Source organism: Caloenas nicobarica, chromosome 5 (assembly GCF_036013445.1).
Source record: "Caloenas nicobarica isolate bCalNic1 chromosome 5, bCalNic1.hap1, whole genome shotgun sequence".
In the NCBI taxonomy this organism is placed as follows: Eukaryota; Metazoa; Chordata; class Aves; order Columbiformes; family Columbidae; genus Caloenas; species Caloenas nicobarica.
Genome location: NC_088249.1, coordinates 35563521 through 35589768, shown reverse-complemented (window position 1 = coordinate 35589768; position 26248 = coordinate 35563521). Strand labels below are relative to the sequence as shown.

General features: G+C 43.2%; 2 protein-coding genes across 3 annotated transcripts in view; one reads left to right on the top strand and one right to left on the bottom strand.

Annotated features, from left to right (window-relative positions):
- PLEKHH1 (pleckstrin homology, MyTH4 and FERM domain containing H1) overlaps positions 1 to 12375 on the top strand; it is a 44617-nt gene extending 32242 nt beyond the window's left edge. Inside the window, exons 20-28 of the mRNA XM_065635376.1 lie at positions 1896 to 2073; positions 2479 to 2634; positions 5259 to 5359; positions 7187 to 7328; positions 8190 to 8332; positions 9417 to 9546; positions 11106 to 11192; positions 11730 to 11876; positions 12190 to 12375. Of these exons, the coding sequence (XP_065491448.1) occupies positions 1896 to 2073; positions 2479 to 2634; positions 5259 to 5359; positions 7187 to 7328; positions 8190 to 8332; positions 9417 to 9546; positions 11106 to 11192; positions 11730 to 11876; positions 12190 to 12366 (1261 nt within the window). The 3' untranslated portion in view covers positions 12367 to 12375. The remainder of the gene's footprint in view (positions 1 to 1895; positions 2074 to 2478; positions 2635 to 5258; positions 5360 to 7186; positions 7329 to 8189; positions 8333 to 9416; positions 9547 to 11105; positions 11193 to 11729; positions 11877 to 12189) is intronic.
- A 3807-nt stretch (positions 12376 to 16182) lies between these two features.
- PIGH (phosphatidylinositol glycan anchor biosynthesis class H) lies at positions 16183 to 24786 on the bottom strand. Of its 2 annotated transcripts, none has more exons than XM_065635418.1 (4): positions 24341 to 24786; positions 22140 to 22349; positions 21431 to 21478; positions 16183 to 17995 (listed from the first exon to the last, which is right to left on the bottom strand). In XM_065635418.1, exons 1-4 carry the CDS (start codon positions 24515 to 24517, stop codon positions 17894 to 17896), a joined length of 537 nt encoding a protein of 178 aa, XP_065491490.1. In that variant the 5' UTR covers positions 24518 to 24786; the 3' UTR covers positions 16183 to 17893. The 2 variants fall into 2 exon arrangements, with proteins under 2 accessions (XP_065491490.1, XP_065491489.1); XM_065635417.1 differs by having other exon boundaries at positions 16186 to 17995; positions 21431 to 21514; positions 24341 to 24780.
- Positions 24787 to 26248: the final 1462 nt, after the last annotated feature.

Below are 26248 nucleotides of genomic sequence, written 5' to 3'. Positions count from 1 at the left end.
CATTGGTAAAAGAGTGGTTTCCTTTCAAGCAAATATTCATATTTAAATACTCAGCCTAAGTCTGCCTTGGAACTCAAGGTAAAAGTCTACTGGTATTGCAAACGGTATCTGTGTATTCCTATCAAGTTGTTGGTTGTTTGGTGTTGTGGGGTTTTTTTCTTTTTTTTGGGGAGGTGGAGTGGTGGTTTTTGTTTGGTTGGTTTTTTATGCTGCCTAATATTTGTTATTTCTTCTCAGTAGCAAAAATACAGATATCAGGCAGTCCTCAATATTCAGGCTCTCCTTGCATTGGCTAAGGCAACACGTTAGGGATCTTCTGGCTACTGCTAAAAACCATCTCTTCAAACTTCTGTATTATCAGCTCCCAAACTGACCCATTCAACTTAGTAGTGGAGCTGCTCTGCTGTTAGGGACTATTGAATTTCATAAGGATGTGCTGGGCTCTATGAAACTGATTTAATGCATCAATTTCAAGCATTACTGTGCTGATGGTCTGCCAGGTTCTTGGCCCAAAAGTACCTTTAGCAACAAATAAACTTTAAGCAGAAGCAAAGAGGAATTATACCACCCAGCTATGAAATAATCATTAGGGCTAGAAAAAAACATACAGAAATTATTGCGAACTGTGCTTATCTTCATCTGTAGTTTATGTTAGATTTAGAGCAGTTCCTAAATGGGACTTGACTTAGCTCCTTCTGCCAAGCTTTAGGAACACTTCCATCTCTTCAGACGGAGCAGGTACAGCTGTCTCTTGACCAATTAAATAGATATGCTTTCCCTGATTCATACAGCAAACAAGACATGAGAATATTTACACATGCCTATGGTCTAGATTTATACTAGATATTCATTCTAGGTATTGTTTTTCATGAAAGGTGACTTAGAGTTTATATCCAACCTATAAGAGAGGAAGAAAAGTCGGCCACAGTTCTAGGTTAGACACTGGGCTCAGGAGCATTTGGAAGCCAGACACAACAGCTTCTTGTTGAAGCGAGATTCTCCATTTGAAAACTGTTCAAACACATTACTGGGGAGGTGAGCAATATATTGCTACAGTGACTTCCATGTTGCTTGCAGTGATTTAACTGGGGATTTAATCATGTACCGACCTCCTGAAGGCATCTTGAATGGAATTAGTTTCCCCTGCAAAGTGATAGCATGGTTATAAATCCTTCCATTTCAGAATTTCTTCCGAATATACATTCTTAACATTTTTGCAAAAGGTGTAATTGACTGCTCATGCCTGGCTTTAGAGACACTTATATCCTTTTTGTGCTGTTCAATGAAGCATTCTCTTCGCTAGACCAACCATATTAGTGACTATCCCTATCCTGTATTGAACTACCAACAAATCTGAGCCTGCTTTGAAACTCTGTCAAGTCTTTTGATTGGCAGATAGGGTTACTACATGGAAACTTATCATTTGTATAACCACGTAAATTGATAAACACAACTTACACAGTCCTGTGAGACTAATACATTACAAATTATTATGAATACTTACCAGGACTTAACATGATAGTAACTAAATTTGGCTGGCATGACAGCAAGTTTGAGGGTGAACCGGTCTTAGTTTAATGGGCATGATGATGGCAACAGGGTACAGAAGAGGGTATTCCTGTATTACGTCCAGTCTACCTAAGAGCAGGGAATGCTCTTGCGCTTCCCAGAGAGGCTATTGTCCAACTTAATTTTACAAATCCTTGGAGGTCAGGTTTGTGTTGTAGCCTTTCAGTTGAGCTGTTACTCTGTTGAGATGAACTAGGATATCTGCACATAGATGTATCTTCGCTTGAGCAAAAGCCTGAGGGAGGAATGCTTTGTCATGGCATGGGAAATAGAAGAGGACATGGCATTAAAGCACGTTTGTGGTTTATCTCCACCTCTTTGCCTAGGAGTGAAATAGGCAAGTATGCCATCTACTGCCAGAGATCAGTAGACCGCACGGTGCAGACTGGTGAGCGGGAAGCCAAGCCCTCCCGGATGGAGATTGTGTCCATCCTGCTGAGAAATCCTTACCACCACTCACTCCCCTTCAGCATCCCAGTGCACTTCGTGAACGGAACCTACCAGGTGAGCCACCACAGCTGCCTCTTTTCTGGGCACTGGAGGACTGCACTATAACCTGTCTCCTTTGTGTGGGTGGCACCATGGTGTTTATAAGTATCAGACATTGGGAGATAGATGCTGTTTCTTCTCCTTGCCATTTTAGCCATTTTTCCTGAGAAAATGAAAGGAATACAGCCCTGGCTCTACAGGTTTTAGGAAGAAAAGGTAGCTGGGGAAACAGGAAAGATGTCAAGTCTCAGTACAAGAAAGAATGTGCTGTGAAGGAAAACAATACCCAAATGTTGTCACTGGAGCTCGCAGTCAATCATAAGACACCAATCTGTAGGAAACCAGGCTTCATTAGCTGTAATACCCATTAATGTCATGTTTCTTGAAAGTTATCCTTAAGTAATGCCTCTTTCATTGCAGGTTGTAGGTTTTGATGGCTCCTCAACAGTTGACGAATTCATCCAGCGACTGAACCAGGAGACAGGAATGAAGAAGCCATCCCACATGGGATTTGCTCTGTTCACAGATGATCCTTCTGGCAGGAATTTGGAACACTGCCTGCAGGGCAACATGAAGGTATTTTTTTTTCTCCCCTGCTACACTCAGCATACATCCTTGAAGAGCTGCTAAAGGGCTAATAAATATATAAACTTGGGTATTGTCTATCTAGATCAGTATTCAGAGATGAGGCGTTAATTCCTGCACTTGGGTCACAACAACCCCAGGCAGCACTACAGGCTCGGGGAAGAGTGGCTGGAAAGGTGCCTGGCAGAGAGGGATCTGGGGGTGTTGGTTGACAGCCAGCTGAACATGAGCCAGGAGTGTGCCCAGGTGGCCAAAAAGGCCAACAGCATCCTGGCTTGTATCAGGAATAGTGTGGCCAGCAGGACTAGGGAAGGGATCATCCTCCTGTACTCAGCACTGGTGAGGCCACATCTCGAATCCTGTGTTCAGTTTTGAGGCCCCTCACTGCCAGAAAGACATTGAGGTGCTGGAGAGAGTGCAGAGAAGGGCAACGAAGCTGGTGAGGGGTCTGGAGCACAAGTCTGATGAGGAGCAGCCAAGGGAACTGGGGCTGTTCAGCCTGGAGAAAAGGAGGCTGAGGGGAGACCTTATTGCTGTCTACAACTACCTGAAAGAAGGTTGTAGCAATGAGAGGATTGGTCTCTTCTCCCAAGTAGCAAGTGATAGGACAAGAGGAAATGGCTTCAAGTTATGTTCAGATTGGATATTAAGAATAATTTTTTCACGGAAAGAGTTGTCAGGCATTGGAACAAGCTGCCCAGGGAAGTGGTGGAGTCACCATCCCTGGAGGTGTTTGTAAGACATGTAGATATAGTGCTTAGGAACATGGTTTAGTGGTGAATGTGGCAGTGTTAGGTTTACAGTTGGACTTGATGATCTTAAAGGTCTTTTCCATCCTAAATGATTCTGTGATTCTATAATTAGCTCAGTCTAGTCCGAGATACTAGTTAAGACAAAGCATGTTCTGGTTTAGTAGGTGATAAATTGGTCAATTTTTTAAAAGTATTTAACTCGGATTTTAGCACATTTTAAAGTTTAATTTGTCTTGACTACAAAATTAAAACATGACTGAGCTAGCTGGTGTGACCAGATATCACAACTAACATCAAGTGTGTCACTCCTATTTGAGACATATTTTCGTTAGGCTGCGAGTCTTTTGGCATGTCTATATAAATCCCATCTATTGGACTATGAAGTATCTCCTTGCTCTCTCCAGATAACCCAGGCTTTCATTGTTGATGAGTGTACTTAGAGGCGAAAGCTCTAATGAGAAAAGGGAGGAGTGCCTCAGATCAAGGGAAAGCAGAATAAGTATTAACACCTGTGTCTTTCCTGTGGAGATTCTTGCCCCTGCTGCAGCTGGATGACTGCCGTAAGTGAGCAGGCTCATCGCCATGAATGAGACACATCAGATTTTGGTACAAATCTGGGAGAATAATTTGTTGTACAGCATTGATGGAGGAATAGCGGTAGTGGCAACTTTGAAGAGGACCTGATACCTGCAAGGAACATAAACATTCAGTTTTACACTGTGTGTAATTTCACATTGGGCAACAGAGGGAGAAGATACCAATAACTTTAAATTAGATGGTTCAAAGCAGAAACTACCACAGAGAGTGCCAAATTGTATACTTCGCTTTTATGGCCTGATATAGATCAGATAATCTGGAGCTTTGCTGGTAATTGAACCACCATTTGGAGAGATGAGATATTAGAATAAATGAAGGAGCTCGATACAATCAAAGGCGTAACTTTAACTGGTTATTACCTGGTTATTATTTACTTGCCAAGGCAACCTCAATAGCTTCTTAAGAGAGGATTAGGATATCTGATTATGTATTTCATGTGGCTTCTTATGTTCACATTCCTTTTATTGAGATGCTATCAAAAGAGAAGTAGAAGCCTTTATTAGACTGCTTGTAGAAGGACTGGAATAACCCAAAGGAGCTGAATGGAACCAAAGAAATTAACCATGCGATTACTAAAAATATGTTTGAGTTACAAAGTTGGAACCTAGGATGCAATGTGCAAGTTTGGACATTGACAGCCAAGGGTTTGGTTTAGCCATGCATGTAGACAGCTGCTATGCAGAGAGTATGTTAGTGCTTTAGTTTGACTCAGGAGGGCACATTTGAAGCAAACCTACCAATCATTCCTATTAACTGTGCTTTGATTCACATTAAGGAGCAACCTTAGAGACCATGAAATGGATTCTTTCTACATGAAACATGAACTGGAAGATGTGATCCAACATAGTAGCGGGCTTTCAGGCCATTTGATCAGACTGAAGGTAGTCTAAAGGAAAACTCCTCGAAACTCACGTACTGTGGGCACTGAGTCTCAGAACAGGTGCTTCACTGTACAGGTCTGCTCTTCCTGGGCTTTGCTCCTTCCTAACATAGACATAGCCACAGAGTTGCTCCCAGATCAGAATTAACTTACAGGTGTTCCCCTGCAGATGGGAGATGGAGTTTTCAGTGGGAAAACTTTAATTTTTACGTACTGTGTAATAGAAAAAGGAATTGCTCTGTCACTTTTGGCTGTGTTTATGCTGATCCAGTCTGTTTCTTTAACTTGTGTGTTCCACAATGTTTTTTTTACTTACTTTTCCCTCAAGACTTGACTCCACATTTCACCTCAGTTTGTCTCTCTTCTCTCCATGATATTTTATAAAGATCTGTGATGTCATTTCTAAATGGGAACAAGCCTTAAAAGAATTGCATCCTGGGAAATATGAAGGTGGCACAAGAATTGTGAAGTTGACCTATAAGAACAGGTACTGTGCTCCCTCGGTTGGCCTCACTACTGCTGTTAATTAAACATTTCTAGATGGCATGTATCTCTGTAGATGTCCAGTAATTCATAGTACTGTTAGTCCCAAAAGTATTTTAGCTAAGATGCGTTCAAATCCTACGTGAGATGTGATGAGTTTTGTGTGTGGTACATGTATAAAAGGGGGTATATGGCCTAGAGGTAAAACCCAAAACACTTTGCAATAGCAGAATAAACTTAAAATTAGTTAAGAACAAGCTGTAGCACAATAAGCCATACTTGGCACAATTTCCTTTGCCTAGATCCTAAAACATAATTAAATAACGTGTGTTAGGTGAGAGGAAGAGAGACCGGGGGGAAAAATCACCAGTGAAAATGAATATGTTGTAACTTGCAATTGAGTGAAGAATCACAAAGATGATCTGCAAAGATCTTTTTAGATATAAGAACAATACTTTAAATTGCATAAGCTGTAGAAGAGACATGTAGTAGCAGTGCCCAGACTTTATAAAGAGAGAAATGTTAAAAGTTAGATGATGAAAGATAGTTGAGATGGGAAGTACAAGACAAAGGCCTAAACCAAAAACTGGAAGAAGTTCATCATTTATAATACAGGCAGGAATTCTGAATTACAGTGAATGGAGAGCTGTGTATGAGAACAAGGAACAGTTTTCTGCATGTGACTTCTGTTTGCAAGAGAAACAAAGGCCACTCCCAAAATGAAAAGAGACAAAGTTCTGTATTGAACATATGAAGATTTTGTTGACTGTAATAGTGGAAACAAATTTCTGTAAACTTCATTAGTTGGTGTAACAGAGGTGGAAGCAGAAGTTGTTGCTTTTGACCCAGAAGGCAGTATTTGTTTCACGAGTGAAACTTTGCAGTATTTTGTTGGATTGGAATGTGTCTAGACTGGACAGCAAGGATGTTTTGATAAGGTCGTTCCAAGGTTGGGCTTTTCCGACACCAAGGACTCTGATAAGATGTGTAAGGTCAATATGGTCTTAATGGTATTGTTAAAGTGACATAAAAAATAAACTCATCCACTGGAATGAATATCTTGTGTAGTATTGTGGAATATACAGTCATAGATGCAGCTTTAATTTAATATTTGGATTAGATTATGTGGGCTGTAAATAGGCATGCATGAAGAATGGTTCTGGGAGGCATTCCCCAGGCTGGCGTCCTCAACTCCCATTAGTCATCTTGCTATACCAGGTCAAAGAAATTGCAAGTTTGAAGGAAATGAAAAATAGTAGGAAACTTTGATTTACAAGAATTCTTCTTCACTTTTTGAAATAAAGCCTGCTAATTTGGTCTCATATTTCTTGCTGAAGCAAACCGAAGACTATTTTTAATAACTATATCAGTGTAAGTGGTCAAAACAAAGCTGGCAAAATTAGCAAGTCTACAAGGCTGCTATGTAGAAGCTCATACAGGTAGAGCAGAGGTAGTCCCGTATTCTGTGATAATTAGAGAAGGCCATATCTTAAATATTGACTGACTGTGCTTGATGAGGATGGACAGACACTGTTTTATCTGTGTTTAATAAGGCTTTGCTGTCTCGACATGTTTGTCTTACAGAATTCAAATGGCTTCCAAAGCTAGAAGCACGTTTTGAGCCTCCTTGCCTAAGTCTTGTTAATACAGGAGGCACCTCAGCTTTCAAATCTCCGTCTAGTGCCCCCGCAATACACAAAGTTCACTTCAGAGAAGGAGGAGAAACAAAACAAAACAACCACTTTTGTTTTTACTCACCTTGATTAAAGTTCTCACCTCTGCTTTCAGTTCACAATATCTTTTTACCTTCACAACCCTCTCTACTTTTTAGGCTGTATTTTCAGAGCCAGGCCAAAGGTGAGACAGACCGGGAGCGGTTGCTCCTGGCCTTCCAAGTCAGCAATGAAATCGCCAATGGAAGGTTTCCTGTTAATAAGGAATTAGCTCTGGAAATGGTGGCTCTGATGGCTCAGGTGAGTATAGCTATAGGCAGAAATCCTCCCTTTTGTCCTCCAGGGACTTCAGCTGTACACTGAATATCTTTGACTAAGCACCTATCTTTTACATCAAAAGTGTGTTTTCTTATCAAACATACAGTCCGAGATGTACCATGCCAAACAGCCAAACACATTCTACCAGCATACATATGTTGTTGAAACGCCTTTTGCTATAGGGTAATTTCCTATAGGAGTGCCTCTTCTTTCCTTCTGATGAGAAATACTGGAAAAAAACAGTGAGGCCAGGCCATCCCCAGAACTGCTCCAGTTAGTGCCTTAATAGAGATACGGAAATAGTATTACTACTAGAATGACATTAATAGTAAAATCTTTCCCTGTTGCACTGCCAATAGCGTCTTACTCAGGAACAGCCAGACTTGCATTTAGTATTGTACCACATAAAACACACAGTATGGGTTGTGGGCATGATAAGCAGAATAATAGTTTCTTACTGAGCTGAAACGGATGGTTGCACTTGTTAAAAGAATGTAAACTGAGATTAAGAAGCTGGGAACATTGCCCAAACTATTTACAAATATGCTGTTGCTTTAACTGAAAATAAACCCCAAAAGCCTGGCAGTTATACAGAAGTGTCTCCCTATACAAGATCTTGTTTCACTTAGATCAGTAAAGAATTGGGCAATCATGTCCTCAGTAGTTGCTCTGCTGTAGACATTTACTATGGTAAATGCTGTAGACAAAGTTCCCTGGCCTAATGGTATCTTTTTGCATGACTAATAAACACAGTAGTTATCGGTATTGAGAATTCATGGAATGTTCTACTGCACTAAAAAAAAACATAGTACTGTTGCACTATAAACTATGATGTTGTCTTAGGTGGAATATGGGGATCTGGATCGACCTGGACCTTCAAGTCCTGGGGGAACATCACAATCAAAAATGCAGCATCTTCTCTACCAGGTCTTAGATAAATTCTACCCCAAACGCTACAAGCAAAACATTACTCCTGAACAGCTCAGGTAAATTGTTGGTTCTTCTATACTTTGCACTGAAAACATATTTTGCTTGCAAAATTCTGGTTTTATATTTAAGAAATTTCAAGGAGCCCTGTCACGATTATTGGATGTAGAAACTTAAGCAAAACACAAGTGTCGTGAAAAGGTTCCTTTGAAAGAAAATAGCAGTTAACTAATATAAAAAGAGCCAAATCACCAATTTTCCCCTAGACAAGGAGTTTAAGCATTTCACTTCCAAATTAGGCATCTCTGTTCCAACAAACTCTAACCTAAGCCTAAGATGAATTCTGTTTCTGAATTTTTATTTTACCCTTCCCCCACGTGTCAATTGAATCTAGATGCCTAACATTTGCAACGAGCCATAAAGCCAACACATATGAACTGCTTCAGGCCATGCAGTAATTCTGGTAGCACATATTTTGGCAGGGATTTTTGATGTTTTGACTTGGAAATTCTCACACATAATGCAGAGATCTCAAGTACAGAATTCAGATGCTGCCATGGGTCCCAGCTCTAACTGTTTTAAAGAAGGAAAATGGTCATCTTCCAGATCCAAAGCCACTTAGGGATGCAGTGCTGGAACTAACACAGCTACCTCCTTTTGGAAGCAAATTCCATCTGCATGCAGCAAGACAGCTGCCAAACCATTCCTAGTGAGCCACATCAAGAGTTAGCATATATTGCTATTCCACATAGAGCATACGGCAGACAAGTTAAGATGGAGGTGAAAGTATAATTGAATGTGAAGAACAGCTGGGCAGGATTATACTGTAACAGTCGCCTGACTGTTTGTAGATACAGTTGTTTAATATATACACCAGTGAGCAACCCATATGTGACTGAGATTCCTGGGCATTACAGTATAAGTAGTAGTAAAATATTCGGACTTGTGGAAGTAGAGAAAATGCTCAAATAAACTCAGGTTGTACAACCCTCGTAACTGTCACTGCTAACAGCCCTGTCCATAGTGCTGTGTAGAACAGCCTTTTTAGAATAAGAGGAACATTTATTAACTGTTATAATTTTACGCACCTTTCCTTAGAAGACATTAGTAAATAATGCTGTCTTATGTCTTGGATTTGTAAAGGCAACTGGCTGACAGGCTGGCGATGAAGTGGATGGTCCTACAGGGATGCTCTCCACCAGAATGCATTCGAATTTATTTGACAGTGGCCCGTAAATGGCCTCTCTTTGGAGCCAAAGTATTTGCTGCTAAGGTAACTGAAGCACACTTTTTCTCTGTTCTGAAAGTGAACTATCTGAGTAGAGATGTACCTATGATCTCTGGTAACAGAGGTTGAAAATGCTTCTACTTCAGGAAGAGAAAAAAATGGAAGGAACAGCTCTGTGTGGTACCACATAGGTTAAGAAAGAAGAGAAATATGTTCTAAACACTAGAGGTTGCTAGTGCTCAGTAATTAAAAAGGGAAGTTCCCTGGATAAATCAGTTGACCACAATATAGGATACTACTCTCTTTACAAACCTTGCCAATGCTTTCTTAGGCAGGAATTTCCTTGGTCATCAAGGCTGCAATGATAGTTTAAAAAATACTATTTACATATCACTGGAGGGTGGAAGGGAAGAATCCCCCATAAATCACACCTGGCGGCTGATGCTAGCTAAAGGAGAATGGGTAGTGCAGTCCTGTTCTCTGCTTGACACAGAGTGGCTGCTTTCTTGCCACACAAGAGAGGCAAGTGCTGCTTGTGTCCTGTTGCAGAAATGAAAACTACAGCACATGTTGGGTAAGCTGCCAGCCCACAGGCATCAGTGGGACAGCAACGAACAGCTGGAGGGAGCGCTTCTCCCAGGAGCTTGTTCCATCCCTCAGCCCATCCCAGGCCAGAGCTCTGTACCTGTTACCCTGCCCAAACTAATGTCTTAGCACATAGGGGCTGTCTAAGAAATTTTGTTTTGGCATTAACCATCTTCCCCAACCCAGTAGAAACCTCCTCTATTGAAAGCTTGAGATAGGTCCTGTTCAAGGTTACGTCTCTGGCTTTAAAGTCAAAGTTCTATAGTTATGGAATAAAGTCTAAGGATGAAAGGGGTCTCTTGTGTAAATATACAAAAAGTTTTCAAAAAGACAATTATTTCCACTTTCAGGAGTAAAAGCAGAAATGGTTACTGGTATTGGAAGTCACTGACACTGAGGAATTAGAATATAGAAAGTTCCACCCAGAGTTTAAATAATGTTGATGTTCCTGATGATTAACATATAACATTTCAACAGTTAAATAGCAAAGCCTATGGCCTTAGCCATGTAACAGCAGATTCCCATGAAAGATTAATGTCATTAGCCATAACAACACAAAACTCCTCTTTAACAGAAAATTGATACACATTTGTCAAAATCTGTAAGAAAGAAAATTGCATTGATTGTACTGGGTGCACTGGTATTACAGAAACCAACAGGCTTCCCTGCCTGACTGACTGATGTGAGTAGTATAAGAACCAGAGCAGAGCAGAACTGCCGTTTTGTTGCTCTGTCCTAGCATTTCCTTCAGTTTTAACTACACCGATGGAATTTAGTTAATCTCAAAGCCTTTGTTATCACTGCATCTCTTGTGCCAGTAGTCCCCAAAATTTTTGTAAATCTGAAAATGTTACTCCAGATTTTGAGAAAGCCCTCTTAATCAAAACCAGGTCAGACCAGTAAGCCTGTAGGATTCTCGCTCATCTTCACTTTGACATAAATCTTGGGTTTTAAGGATAGATTCATCTTTGGGTGGTGGTCAAGAAAATACCAAAATTAATAATTTTCTTTTTCTCTAGCCTGTTTTGCCTTCTCCATTGGAAGACTATCCGGTCTGGATAGCTGTGAATGAAGATGGTATCAGCATACTGGATTATAACACTATGGTATGGTGAGGAACACTGTCTAAGAAAAATAACTTACCTCCCACAGAAAGACATTCCCTTGGGTCCACTTGAAGTCACTAAAAGTTTGTCTTTAACCTCAAATGGATCCAGAAGTTAATTTGTAGAAGGATGAGGGAAGTCTGTGCTATGTTTGAATGCTACAAAAACAAAGGAAAATTACAGCTACAGTGTTAAGGTAGGGTTTCATGGAACATCTGACTGCCTCTTTGGGCAGCGAACAGGCTCATACATCTCGCAAAATCTCAGTGGTGTGTGCTTTACTACCACCACCTGGGATACAGCAAAGTTTGGACTGCTGTTCTGGAGCAGTGACACATCAAGCAGGCTAGGAGAAAACCAGAAATGCAGTTCTCACTTGAGTTTTCTCTGCCAGCTGTTACCTAGAGAGTCCATTACCTATACTGCCTATTACTGCTGGAGATCTGGTGTTCTTGCGGTAAATGGCAAATACATTAGTTTAAGGTGGCCCTTTTTTCTTTTACAGAAATATGACTCTTTCAAACTCTCTGTCTACAGCACGTGAAGGTCTCTTATTCATACTCCTCTGTGCTGACCTTTGGAGGCTGTCGAGATGACTTCATGATTGTAGTCAGTCAAATGAGAGAGAGGAGCTCTGGGAAAAACAGCACTGAAAAACTCTTTTTCACAATGGCAATTCCAAAGGTAATTACAAAATGAACAGTGAGCATCTTTTCAGCTGACATCACCACAGCCGGGCATTTTGTACGTGCCCTGGGGACTGGTACTCATGGCTGCTGCACTGGCTATAGACATTCAATGCATCCCTTGTAAGCTGGAACCTTTAATCAAGAGACTTATTATACCTAACTCTTAAAAACAGACCTTCCTTTCAAAATTGAACAATTCCATGTGAGAAAGCCATTTGCAAAAGTTATGCAGTCAATAGGTTTTAAAAATCAAAGGGCGCTCTTACCTCTAATTGACTTACAGTTAATCATTTTCTTTTTTTCCCTAGATTGTTGAAGCAACACTTCTTATTGCCAGCTACATTAACTACCGCTCCACACCTTCACTCCTGTCTTCTACACAGCCCTCCCGCAGCAAAACATCTGCGAACGAGCTCTGGGAGGCTGAAAGCCGGTGCTTTTTTCCTTCTGTGCCCCGAAGCACTAAGGGGCCCACCCTGCTCTGAGGGCACATCCCAAATGACTTTGGGGGATCTTGTTGATTTGTTTGGGCTTTTTTTTTTTCTCTCCACTGCTCTGTACTGAATTGCAGACAGCCATGATTTTGCTGGTTACACACTTTAATTCAGGCCATGATTCTTTTTCCATAATAACAGACAAAGTTCCTTAGTTTGGATAGAGGCAGTGCCCCTTCTCTTAAAAAAAAAAAAAAAAAAAGAGTTGATTTTTGGGAACTGCACAGGAGTTTCCTTTCCATGCCACGCTCCATCCGAAATACCATGCCTTAGGTCATTTGCCTGCACACTGCCCCAGTCAGATTACATCTGTTCTCTTTCCTTGCACCCCTTCTTCTGTCTCCTGATCTCACTGCTTTGCTTACAAGCACATATATTTTCTTGGATCTCTCCCATTTTCAGCTTTGCACTTGTCTTTAGATCACCGTATATCCTGTGTCTGGAATCTCAGTCCAGCTCCTAAAACTCGCAGTGATCTTTTTCTTATTATCACTCCTTTCAGTTATTATCATTATTTCCAATAATCTTCTGTTTGCATCAATCCCTAACTTGCTCACTTTTCACCTAAATTAGACTGCAGCCTCTGCAAGGCAGATTTGAGTGGTATATAGGCTTGAATCTGACTGCAGAGGGCTGAGCACACAGTCCTATCCAACATAAAAACAGGTGGTAATGGATACTGTGGCATGAACCCCCTACAAGGATGCATCCTGTTGAATACTGCCTAGATCAGGAGCTGCACATCACTGCATCATAAACTAGATATACACTGAAAAGGCTATTATCAGAGTGTAAAATTAACATGACATAGATGATCAGGTAGTGCAGACGTAACTTCAGCTCTAGGCTCTGGTTGTGAATAGCCAGCATATTAAAGTTTTTACCAGTGTTTAAATTAAATGTTGCCACTCCCAGAACAACTATTAAGATAGTCTTTTTGCAGAGACTATAATAGTGTTTATGCAACTGCTTAACACAACCAAGAGGACAATTTAATTTTCCCTAGAGCTATTGATGACTCCTCCCTGAAACTGATGCTAAAATTGAAAGACACAAATTTTCCAAGTCCTTGCTCCAGATATGAAAGAATGAAAGAAGACACTGTTGAGAAGGAAGAGGAACTAAACTGACAAGAATAATTCCAACCCAAGTCAAGGGTAATTTCAGACCTGAAATAGTGACTTACATAATAGGAGTTCAGTGGTACTCAAGAATATTTTCAACTTTAACAAAAGGTGGAAACCTGGTGTCTTTGCATGTTGAGGACTTGGAACAGCTGGGACTCGAACAGTGTCAGATGATGCCCTGGCTCCTACAGGACTGATGCATTTCAGGAGTCGATGCTGTTCTACGCAAGAGCTGAATGTTAGATATCTGCTGCAGGGCTGAATGTGTCACACACTCGCCCTCAGACAAGCACTTTCAAAGACCCTGTTAATCACTGTGGTAGATGTTTCAGGATGTGTTTGAAACTGTGCATAATCTCAGACAAAGGAAGACAAGGCAAGCAATTTTTCTACTTTTTCTGTCTTTCAGCAACAGGAACAGGTCCCCCCAAACCAGCTCTGCCATTCTGACTTGACAGAAGCTGCTCCTTTCAAACTCCTGCTTCCCTCATGCTACCACAGCAAGGAGGAGAGGTAGTCAGCAAATGTGTGCTTAAGAATTGTTCTTCTGACTTTCTGAAAGAATGGGGGTTTTTAAAATCTGTTTCAAAGGGACTTTGTTATGACTGAAAACATTACTGGATTTTAAACAAATAAAAGAAAAATAACAGCTCTTCTTGAAAAATCTAAATCTACCTGGCTTGAGTTCAGCTATTTTGATAAGCATTTTAGAAAAGCTAAGGAAGAATAACTTCACTTTCAAAAGTACTATGTGCTACTTCATAATAATTATGCATTCATGGGCAACTTTCCCAAATTAAAACAGTGTGAATTCAACCATTAGAACGAATTCAGCAATAGCAAACCAAAGTTATCGCAAATGAACAAACCAACCATACCACTGTTTTTACTTCCCTAGTACCTGCCACCAACCTTGAAACGCTCAGCTAATGCATACAGTGGAACCAATTCTTCAAGAAATATTTGTTTCATGCTTATGGTGGGTGCAAAATGACAAATTAAAAGAGAAGAGCATGGGCCGGACAAAAATAGTTCTAAGCAATCCCTTATCAGCATCTTTGTAACATTAAAAACAAAACCAACAACAACAAAACACAAAAAACCCCAAACCAACCAATCAACAAAAAGCCACCCATGGTTGGTTGTGGAAACCATATGGCAGAAATAAGGCAGGAAAAGATTGTACAAACGGAGACCTGATTTGCACATACTGTGATGTACTTGTTATGAATTTAAGGACCATCCCTTGAAGTTATGGAAAAGGGTAGAAGTCTTCTGAGCCAAAAACAATTTTGAGAAGGTGTTTAGTCTTTTTTTTTCTTAGATACTTCTAAGTTACAATATATCCTGATACAGTGGTCAGTACTGTGTTTCCTCTCTCTCTCACACACACAGTGATCTCAGTATGGCTCCATCAGTTTGAATACAGAGAGCAGTATTCCTCCTCACCCAGTCACCTGTGCCTACAATTCCTCCTGTATCTGAAGGTCTGTTTGTCCTCTTGTATCCCACCACTAGCAAAGCTGCTTCAGAATAAACCGAGCAGTCATCGGTGCTGGGGATGCTCAAGGCATAGAAGTCTCCAGCTGACAGTTCAGAGCCTGTATTTCCCTTCCAGAGCTAATGCTCTTGTCCTTAGAGACTTGTACCAGGGCATGCAGGAAGCTGACATGTTGAATGAGCAAGAGCTGTCCTGAAGCTCAATATTTTCTGCCATAACTGCACTTTAAATTGAGAAGCATGGCATATGAAACTTTTTTTTTCTTCCTTATTTCTTAAAAATATTCACCAATACTTGAGTATTTCAGGGACCACCCCACTCTGATGGATGCACATATACCTCTTATTTATAGCTTACCTGACTTCAAACAATCTTGTGTAGATATCTATTTTGTATGATTCTTTGGTAGAGAAAAAATTTTATTTTAATCAATGCTTTTGACAAAGATGATTGCTGCGGCATAGAATGAGACGACAAAAGCCTTTGTTAGTCCCTAACTGCTGTGCGTATGTAAAGGGATGTCTGGGAGATACTGTGAGATTTCTGCTTGTTCTTAATAAAATGCAGTTATCATGAATTAAACTGTATTATTCTCAGAATGAAAAAAACTATTTTAAAAGCCAAAATAGTCTTGATGCAAACAAAAATGGACAAAGATTGTGTTTGGTATCCAGGCGCAAACCCAGTACAAACCTGCCCTGGTCTGATTCCTTGTTTCTCTCTGCTGATCTTCTCCCAGCTTTAGTGGATGACTGAAGGGCCCTCCATGGGCATAGGGTGTTCGCACCTTCCAAAGATGGCTACAACAATTTGCCAGGCTTCCTCCTGGGACACAGCTACTAGCTCATTTCTTCAGTGCACATTCTCAGGACTTCATGGGATTCCTACAGCATAGTCCATGTTCCCAGCACACTCTTAAGTCCAAGAGTCTGTCCGCTCTGCTGAGACAGAATTTATTTTCTAACACATTCTCCCCACAGCTCAGCAAATCTTCCTGCTGATATATTGCTCCTCAAGGGCCTTGACCACTTCTCCTCCCCATGGAAAAACCCCACCTGGCCGAAGCGCACCTTGAGCCACATGCAACTCGTGTATACCACATGGTTCTCAGTCACAGGACCACCAGTGTTGTCAGTTACAGTGACCCTCCCAGGGCCCACCGCCCTTGTTCATAGCCAAGGTCAGCCCCTGCCCCAGCACCCGCCCTTCCCAGTTCTGCCTGGACTTGCAACCAAACACAGTTTGCATCAGGGTGCAGCTTCACTCACTTCACAGCAACCTACCAACTTACATTAGGGCAGCACTGGAATTAAAAATCTGGCCAACCCTAACATTTAAAGTGTTTATGAGAAATAACACCATAAAAAATGAAGTAATCTAGACAATGCTACTCAAAAGCCAGTAACACATGCCCAAGCTGCTGCCTTTCACTTGAACAACCAGAATACTTCCTGTGACATGAGCTAACCTGCATCTTTCAAAATTCATGGCACCGTGACAAACAACAACAAAAAAATCACTTTATCTCTACCATATTACAGGATGGTATGTTGCCACATGTTTTAATTACAGATTATGTAAAGTGTTGTATATAAATTAAGCAGGACCCCATGTCTCCTGCCAACTTGCTGGCTTAGCTCTTGTTTTGACATTTCAGTTGTCTCTGTTACATTACTAAGCAGTTGTAGGGAAAAAAAAAAAAGAGAGAAAAATACCAGTTCAAGGTTACAGTAACTTTTAGCTCAGCAACAAGGAAGAATTTCCCAACCTTAAGTTACTGTGAAGAGCACAGGACAATAAAACCTTATGCATGTAGTCATTGCCATTGTTTTCAACAAAACATTTTCCTCATTCTTAGAGCAACTGACGTGGCCCTTTAAATGCCACATCTTTTCCATGTCCTGTGTCACCACGCCCCTGCCCCATTCAGCAACAGGTCCACATCTTCCCTGTCTGCCTTTTGCTGCTTCTGTACATACGGAAGTCCTTCTTGTTGCCTTTGACATCCCTCAACAGATTCAACTCCAGGTGGGCTTTGGCTTTCCTAACCGCATCTTGGGCAGTGTTGCTGTGTTCCTGCCAGGTTACCTGTCCCTGTACACTTCCTTGTTGTGTCTGAGGTTTGCCAGGAGCAAGTTGTTCATCCTTGCAGGATTCTCGGCATTTTTGCATGACTTCGTGCTCACTGGGATGGACTCTTCTTGAGCTTGGAGGAGGTGATCCTTGACAGTCAGCTTTCCTGGACCCCTCTTCCCTCTAGGGCCCCATCCCATGGGACTCTTTCAAGCAGATCCCTGAAGAGGCCCAAGTCTGCTTTCCTATGTTTATTTCATTAAACATAATTGAATGCAACAGTATATTTTAATTTTCTGTGATTTTTCTTCCTGAAATTCACCTGTGGATCAGGAAGTCATCAGCCCAGCCCACACATCAGCCTTGGTATTTAGAGTGGTATACACTTTTTCAACAAAAGGTTAAATAGAAACAAACAAAAGCATATTTTTGGCAGTCCAGCCAAAGTTACATTATAAGTTTATCATAATTTTCAGATCCACAAAAGACTAAACGTTTGATGCATGTTCTTGACTCCCTTTGCCCTATTTCCTCAGAATTCTTTTCTGGAGAGGCAAGGAAAAACCTTTCCTGTCTGAGTCGGAAAAGTTCTGCTCACCTGTCTCCATAGCAGAGGATTTCAAGGTTCACTTCTGTCCTTGAGCTGCCATTTTCTCTAACAACTCTGAGTCTGAGCAGGCCTTTAGCCCTAAAATCACTGTATTGCTGCACCACTTCCTACTCATCTAATTAAAAAAGCTACGAGGCAGTTTTGCTTCCTTTTCCATGTGTCTCTCCACGTCCTGCTGCAAGTTTGCTGCCTTGATTTTTTTTTTTACTATTTTCCTCCACTTGATTGTGGCGCTGTCTTCCTCTGCTCCAGGATTTCTTGACAACTTTTGTACACTTCTATCAGGCAGTCCAGACGTGGCTTGGAGCTCTAGAATTTAAGTCAAACAGCAGAGAATCAGGCTCTGAACTGGCTGTAAAAGTGCTGGAAAGCTTTAGCTTCTCAGTAATAAGATTGTCAGGCAGAGAAAGGGATGCAGAGAGATGACACAAAGCTGACTATCAGAAGCTTGCATGTTTAAGGAATGCAACAGCAAGATCTCTGTAGTTGATTTGCTTTCTCACATTAAGTCAATGGAGAACAGATTTCCCTTTTATATGTTCATTGAGAAATAATCCATCAAACTCCAGGAGGTGTTTGATGTAAACTGGTGAAATAGGAATGCAAAGCCATTCCACAAGCCATACCTGCTCTGTGATGAAAAATGCCAGTCCCTAAAGCTGTCCGGTCAAAACATGCAGCACCATTCTGCAGTTAGCCTGGATCTCTCACCAAATCAGAAATCCTCCCCTTTCTCAGCTCACAGTTCACAGTGACAGCACAGAAGAATATCCACACCTCCCAACCCATTAACCTATCTGATAGGCCATACTCCCTATAGAGATGCAGATTTCCATGCACTAATGCACCATCCTAGAAGACCTCAACCCTGAAAAATCTACCTTCAGGACAGGGAATTCAGACACCTGGCCCTTGGCCTCTGCTAGTACTGTCAATAAAAGGACAACAGAAAGTTAACGGAGCAGATCATCCTGAGTGCCATCATGCGGCACATACAGGACAACCAAGCGATCAGGCCTGTGGTCCTGCTTGACCAACCTGATCTCCTTCTATGACAAGGTGACCTGCTAGAGGATGAAGGAAAGGCTGTGGATATTGTGTACTTAGACTTCAGTAAAGCCTTTGACACCATATCCCACAGCATTCTCGTGGAGAAGCTGGCAGCTCACGGCTGGATGGGTGTACTCTGCAACGGATAAAGAACTGGCTGGAGGGCCGGGCCCAAAGAGTTGTGGTGAACGGAGCCAAATCCAGTTGGCAGCTGGTCACAAGTGGTGTTCCCCAGGGATCAGTGTTGGGGCCAGTTCTGTTTAATCTCTTTATCAATGATCTGGATGAGGGGATTGAGTGCACCCTCAGTAAGTTTGCAGATGACACTAAGTTGGGTGGGAGTGTTGATCTGCTGGAGGGTAGGAAGGCCATACAGAGGGATCTGGACTGGCTGGATCGTTGGGCTGAGGCCGATTGTATGAGGTTCAACAAGGCCAAGTGCCGGGTCCTGCATTTGGGTCACAACAACCCCATGCAGTGCTACAGGCTTGGGGAAGAATGGCTGGAAAGCTGCCTGGCGGAAAAGGATCTGGGGGTGCTGGCTGACAGCCAGCCGAACATGACCCAGCAGTATGCCCAGGTGGCCAAAAAGGCCAACAGCATCCTGGCTTGTATCAGGAATAGTGTGGCCAGCAGGACTAGAGAAGTGATTGTGCCACTGTACTTGGCACAGGTGAGGCCCCACCTTGAATCCTGTGTTCAGTTTTGGGCCCCTCACTACAGGAAAGACACTGAGGTGCTGGAGAGAGTGCAGAGAAGGGCAATGAAGCTGGTGAGGGGTCTGGAGTACAAGCCTGTTGAGGAACAGCTGAGGGAACTGGGGCTGTTTAGCCAGAGGAAAGGAGGCTGAGGGGAGACCTTATTGCTGTCTACAACTACCTGAAAGGAGGTTGTAGCATGGAGGGTGTTGGTCTCTTCTCCCAAGTAGCAAGTGATAGGAGGAGAGGAAATGGCTTCAAGTTATGCCAGGAGAGGTTCAGATTGGATATTAACGAGAACTTCTTCACAGAAAGGGTTGTCAGGCATTGGAACAGGCTGCCCAGGGAAGTGGTTGGGTCATCCCTGGAGGTGTTTAAAAGACGTATAGATGAGGTTCTTAGGGACATGGTTTAGCACCAGAGTTAGGTTTATGGTTGGACTCTATGATCTTGAAGGTGTCTTCCAACCAAAATGATTCTATGATTCTAAAGCATCAATTCATTTCACACAGTGAATGGTGATCAAAATATAATGATTTTCCATCACTTCTAACCTGGTCCAGATTAAAACCAGCAAGGAGGTGAAAGTTTCCCTGTCCCACAGTCCCTATGGTCCATGACTTTTGAGCTTCCAAAACAGCTTTACTGTGTAAAGTCCATCAAACGCCTCTCCTTGCAAGTGTTGCTTAAGAGGTCAGTTCAGCTCAGAAGTGCTCCTGGGCTCAGTGACACGGTAAATTGTATTTTTGAAGGCTGACAAAACTTAGAGGAACCCAATGAAGAAGATGCAATGAAGTTACTAATTACTGCTCCTTCAAAACTAAGTAACATACTAACTTGCACGTTAAAGTGAGAATTACTGACAGGTAATGAATTGCAAACTGACACAGCTCTTTCTGTACCTCCTTTGCTGGTGGAGTCAACTCTACCAATACTAAGATACTTCCAAGAAAATAAAACTGTTCAGAGTTGAGCTAGAAAAAAAGAGAAACTACACAAATGCCAGGCAGCCTCTTTGAAGCTGGAAAGGAGCATGGATAACTAAAACCAGGTTACTGATTGCAGCTCTCTGGAATTTATTAGCTGTTGATTTCCAGCAAATCCATTTTTTTCCTTTGACTGTGTGTGAAATACTTAGTTTATATTATTGTTAGTATATGTCTTTACAATTGTGGGACTGAATTAGCAGCAAGTATTGATGGAATAGTCTATTTATACCCATAAATATTTAGCTGAAGACTAACTGTGCCCAGTCACAACCTGGATGTGGACTACAAAATGACAGCCACCAGCAGCAGGTGGATTAAGAAGGACAGAGAGGGCTATAAACCACAGCAGTTTAAGATGTGAGGCACCTCCGTACTGCTTACCACCACACAAGGATCAGGGCATTGTTGCGTTAGGCACGTACACATAGAACGAAAAACCATCCCAAAAATGGGATTATGAACAGTCAGAACAAGTTAGCATGAGAAGAGAAAGGGGAGACAGGGTAATGGTAAAGCAAACAAGTTATTATACATTAAGCAAATTCTTCACAGCTTGTACTGTGATCTTTGCTAAGGGGTGAGACAGGGGAAGCCAAGGAGATTTCTATGAGCACTTTTGGCACACAAAGCTAAGAGAAATATCAACCACAGTACAGTGCCATAATTACGACGGTAACACTGAGTGTAAGACTACACAGAAAGCTGTGAGTCCTCAGTACCCTACATGAGCCAGACTCTTAGCTCACGCAAACTCCTGGCTGGGTTCAAATTTATACAGCTCCCTGTTCTTTGAATGGAGTGAAAGTGAAAAAAACATCCCTGATAGATGTTTCTATGAGACTTCTAACACCACCCACTGCACAATGCTCTAAGACCCACCCTGAAGGCCCAGTCAGGTAAAGGCAACTGTAGTCAGCTACCTGCAGTGCAACACAAACACGCTAAGACAACCGGCACGCAAACACTCACAGACCACAGATGTGGATTTCTCCACCGTTCAAACTCACCTGAAAGAGTGGCACAACCTCAGATACTCCCTGAGGATCTCCAGGGTCCTGGAGAAGGATACACAGGTAGTAGATAACTTTTTGCTACAAGACAGACAGACAAAATCATCAGAGTTTGAAAATGCTACCCAAGTGCCTGGAGTTACCACAGAAAGAGGATCTGTTTCAACTCATTGGGCTGAAGGTCAATCACTCCAGGCCATGGTCAAGTCTACGAATTTATATTGATACCTATGGGCTTTCCTCCCTTCACACAACAAAAGAATAATTTTACCTGTGGTTTTTTCTACTTAATTATATACTGAAAGTGTAAGGTCTGCTTTTCTACAGGAGCTTTACAGAAAATGCCAGCAATAGAAAAAGTAATCTCTCATGTTGTCTGTCTTCTTATCTGTATCCTGACTACTTATGGAGTTTGGCATCAGGATTTGTAAGAACAGTACAAGACAAAGAAATAAAACCATTGGCTCAGTGTCATTACGTAAAGGATGGATTTGGCTTCTTGAGGCTATCTGTTTGGCTTGAGTTCTCCTTTAAAGGTGAGAAAACTGATAAGAGAATAAAGAAAGAAATCTGAAACAAAGCTCCTGATGACAGTAAAGCTGTGGATGGTGCTGTGTTTAATTGCTCTGGTAAACCATGCTCATGAACATGTACTGGACATGAGTGTGCCTACAGATACAGAAACAGGAAGGCTGTATATGATTACCATATGGATGGCTTCATTGATAACCACATCCTTCACTTGACTCATCTCAATGAAGGTCGTGCTCTCTTTCCCTGAAGCATAGGATGAAGTCACCTGAATGCCGAGTGAGCCGATGACCAGAAGAGATTCCTGGTCAATCTTCACGAAGTGCAGGTATATGATCAGGCCAATCAATGTGATGAAGATAGCAGAAGAAAGCACCATGCTATTCTGTAATACAAGCCAAGCAAAGACAGAGCTCTGGTCCTACAATGAACTAAATACAGCTTTAGAGAAAGTAACGTTGCACAATAAATTATAATACTAAAGCTACAGTTACAAGGCAATTTTACTCAGGTGGAGTCCTTTCATTCACCTGACCAGCTGATATGTGTGTAATGAGATTTCAATCAGTCTTCACAGTATGGTCTGAAAGAACTGGGAGCTGAAACTGATAACTGCAAGAAAATTCTGTTTCCTTATAAATTTAGTACAGAAGTCTCAACCAAAACCAGCCATTTACATCAATGACAGAGTATTATACAAATGCCTATAGAGGTGATGTCACTGACAGAGGAGTGCTGTGAAATGTTTGCTAGAACTGAGGGTGAAATCGCAGAGGGGAAGAAAAACATCCTAGGAAAAAACACTGGCCTAGTGATTGTCTTCTTATGAACTGCAACTCTAAATTTGTTCAAACCTCATCTGTCTTCCTGCCTTAAATACCAAAGAACATTTGCTTTCTCCTGTGCTTTGTCTGAGGACAAACACCTTTTGCATGCTGCGATCTTGGGATTGCTGTTACATAAAATAATATATAACTGATTAAACTATAGTCAAAAGTAAGTCATTTGAAGACCTGGTAATAAATCCCAAAGGTCCGCAACCTACAACCTATTTCTGGGACATGTTTTGGAGAGCTGTAGGCCTCATACCCATGAATCAAAGTTAGAACTGACACTTCTGAAAGGACCCAGATCTACTGCATGGCCCTACCACTCAAGCTGGGCCTGCACCAGCATGTGAAGTAAAGAAGCCGTGGCCACATTCAAACAAAAAGGGTACAGGACCCCTCTGAAAATTTGTTATCATGGAAAACAAAACAAAAAACAAACCAAGAGTCATGAATTAGATACTGAAATCCACACAGAGACTTTCGGGTCTGGTTTCCCGGCAGAATGGAAGGATTGCAGTCACTTGTGTACAAGCTGCACGAGCACGTGTAAATCCAAGCAGGAAGACAGTGAGTGGTAACCAGCGGCTGTGGTGTCTGCTTTTGTAACAAAACTCAAACACAGCTTCCCTTCCAGCTAGAGAAACATGAACCATCTTTCCATATCAGAAACCTGCCAACTGCCTCACATTGCAATCTCTGTCTTCATTCCTTGGGAAAGATTATTGAAAAAAATGAAGAGTGACAGTGATAGTGTTGGTCACAGTTACCAGCTTCTTTGGTCAAGCTATTGGCTTTAATCTGGAGGTAACTGGTCTGGCTCTAAAGCTGGTCCTTCCCTGCAAGTATGGGCCAAAGATCAGATATCTAAAACAATACTTCTGGATTTATCAGAAACTTTTGAAATCTGTTCTGCCAAGGTCTTACTGCCTTGGCTGTGAAACATGAGCAAGCAGCTGACACACACGGTGCAGTGGTCTCCGAGTCACTCAGGAAAAACCCTTTGGGGATTAGCAATCACTCACCTTCTTCAATATATTCTTTATTCCAAATTCCTGCAATTCATCTCTCCAAGTAAACACCTATTATTTGGACTCAGAAACATGCGCCAGGCATCACTCAACACCCGTACGAACCCTATCTATGGCAAGAGGCTACAAACCAATGGAGGCACCCGAGAAGCCACCAAGAGCACTCGGGCCGTAGCCAGTCTGTCCTCAGACTCCGGCCAGCACAACTCTCTTTTTTTTTCCACTACACACTCATCATGATCCACCAGCTCGGCGCTCCCGGGGCACGGCGCAGCCCCAGGACACACGGAGACCGCCTCCCCCCGTCCCCGGCCCGCGCTGCCCCGCCGCGGGAGCACTCGGCGCAGGCCGCCCGGCCCCCTGCAGGCCGGCGGGCCCGGGGACGGACCCGCCACCGCGGACCGCCGCGCCGCTCCCCCGGTGCTCAGCGGGACACCGGCTCAGGGCCGCAGCCAGCCCAGGGCCACCGCTCGGCCGCGGGGAGGTGTGAGGGGCGGCGGGCCGGGGGCGGTCGGTACCTCGCTGAGCACGAAGAGCCCGTAGGCCGCCAGCCAGACGGCGGAGGTGACGGCGCTGAGCGAGCGGAGCTGCAGGCGGGGGCAGCGCACCGCCAGCTCCCGGCAGGAGGCGCTGTGCTGGCGGCGCCGCAGCGCGATGGGCGCCCCCGAGGCCGAGCGGTACCGCCGCTCCTCCATGCCGCCCCGCCGGAACCACCGAAGGCAGCCTAGAGCGGCCCGCCCGCCTCCATGGTACGGCTCCGCCGCACACTTCCGGCCGCGGGCAGCGCTGGGTGGTGCGGCTCGGCGGGCGGCGGCGGCGGCTGGGCCTCCCGGCTCCGCGGCGCAGCGGGGTTCGGCCCGGCCCGAGGGCAGAGCGGAGCCGCGGACAGCCCGCAGGGTTAGCGCGGCGGTGCGGGAGGAGCCTCAGCTGAGGTGAGCTCGGGGGAGGCTCGTCAGGCCTGGCACATGACGTCTCCCCGGCAGCCTCCCGTGCCGTGCGTACCAGGGCCGGCCCCGCGCTGTCCCGGGGGTGGTGCCGCCGCGTTGCGCGGCTTGGCTAAACCTGGCCAGGCGTCTTTCCCTCATCCTGATCGACATCAGGAGCTTCTGCGGTTTGCAAATGTTGATAACTGGCTGCTTGCTTCCTCTGGTATTTAAGTAACAGTTGTAAACAACACAGGTTCTAGTGGTGGTGTGTATGTCTCTTGCCATGATGAACAGAGACAGGGTTTTGTCCCCATGTTTTCTTTACCAATTCTTGCTACCTAAATGGATCATTTTGTCTGTAGCATCCTTTACTACAAGCTCTTTCAGTTTGCTTCAGTAATTTTTTTTCAAAGTTTAAAGTGGTGCTTTCTGGTTCCTCGCCGACTAAGTACCTAATAAATTGGAGACTTAGCTTTGTGTACAAAGACTTGATGAGTCTTTGTGTTGTGTTCTCTTTAATACTTTCCAGTTACTACTTCATATGACTTCCCTGGCAGTGACATAAAGCTACAGCTCTGTCATTTCCAAAGCATCATCCTAACTCCTTTGCCCTTTTTAGTGGTTCCCCCTCTCCCACAGTCCTGGAGTGTGTCCGTTGGCTTTAACTGCAGATACCATCTTTCTGTGAGCAATTCACTTCATTTGTGGTATATCTATAAACCTGCTATTAAAAACTTGTATGGGCAGCAAAGGAATCTGTAACGGACATGAGAAACGAAGAGGCATTGAAGAATCACTACCAAGATCTTTGCTTGGCCTTGAGGGGCAGGTTATGGTTGGCACTCAGGGGAGACTTGTGCAGTATGTCCAGGATCTCACTGTGACACAAGAGCCGAGGTGAGGGATCACAGAATCACAGAATGTTTAGGGATTGGAAGGGACCTCAAAAGATCATCTAGTCCAATCCCCCTGCCGGAGCAGGAACACCCAGATGAGGCTACACAGGAAGGTGTCCAGGCGGGTTTTGAATGTCTCCAGAGAAGGAGACTCCACAACCTCCCTGGGCAGCCCATTCCAATATTCTGTTACCCTCACTGTGAAGGAAGTTTCTTCTCATATTTAAGTGGAACCTCCTGTGTTCCAGTTTGTACCCATTGCCCCTTGTCTTATCATTGGTTGTCACCGAGAAGAGCCTGGCTCCATCCTCGTGACACTCACCCTTTACATATTTATAAACATTAATGAGGTTACCCCTCAGTCTCCTCTTCTCCAGGCTAAAGAGGCTCCCTCAGGCTTTCCTCATAAGGGAGATGCTCCACTCCCTTAATCATCTTTGTGGGCCTGTGCTGGACTCTCTCCAGCAGTTCCCTGTCCTTCTTGAACTGAGGGGCCCAGAACTGGACAAAATATTCCAGACGAGGTCTCACCAGGGGTGAGTAGAGGGGAACGAGAACCTCTCTCGACCTACTAACCACTCCCCTTCTAATACACCCCAGGATG

Excerpts from the sequence above, each read along its gene's own strand:
- PIGH (XM_065635417.1), bottom strand. The coding sequence starts at position 24,517 with ATGGAGGAGCGGCGGTACCGCTCGGCCTCGGGGGCGCCCATCGCGCTG. Across the intron at positions 22,350-24,340 it reads GGCTCTTCGTGCTCAGCGAG|AATAGCATGGTGCTTTCTTC; the intron begins GTACCGACCGCC and ends CTTGTATTACAG. Across the intron at positions 17,996-21,430 it reads AGGTTGTGCCACTCTTTCAG|AGCTCCAAGCCACGTCTGGA; the intron begins GTGAGTTTGAAC and ends CTTAAATTCTAG.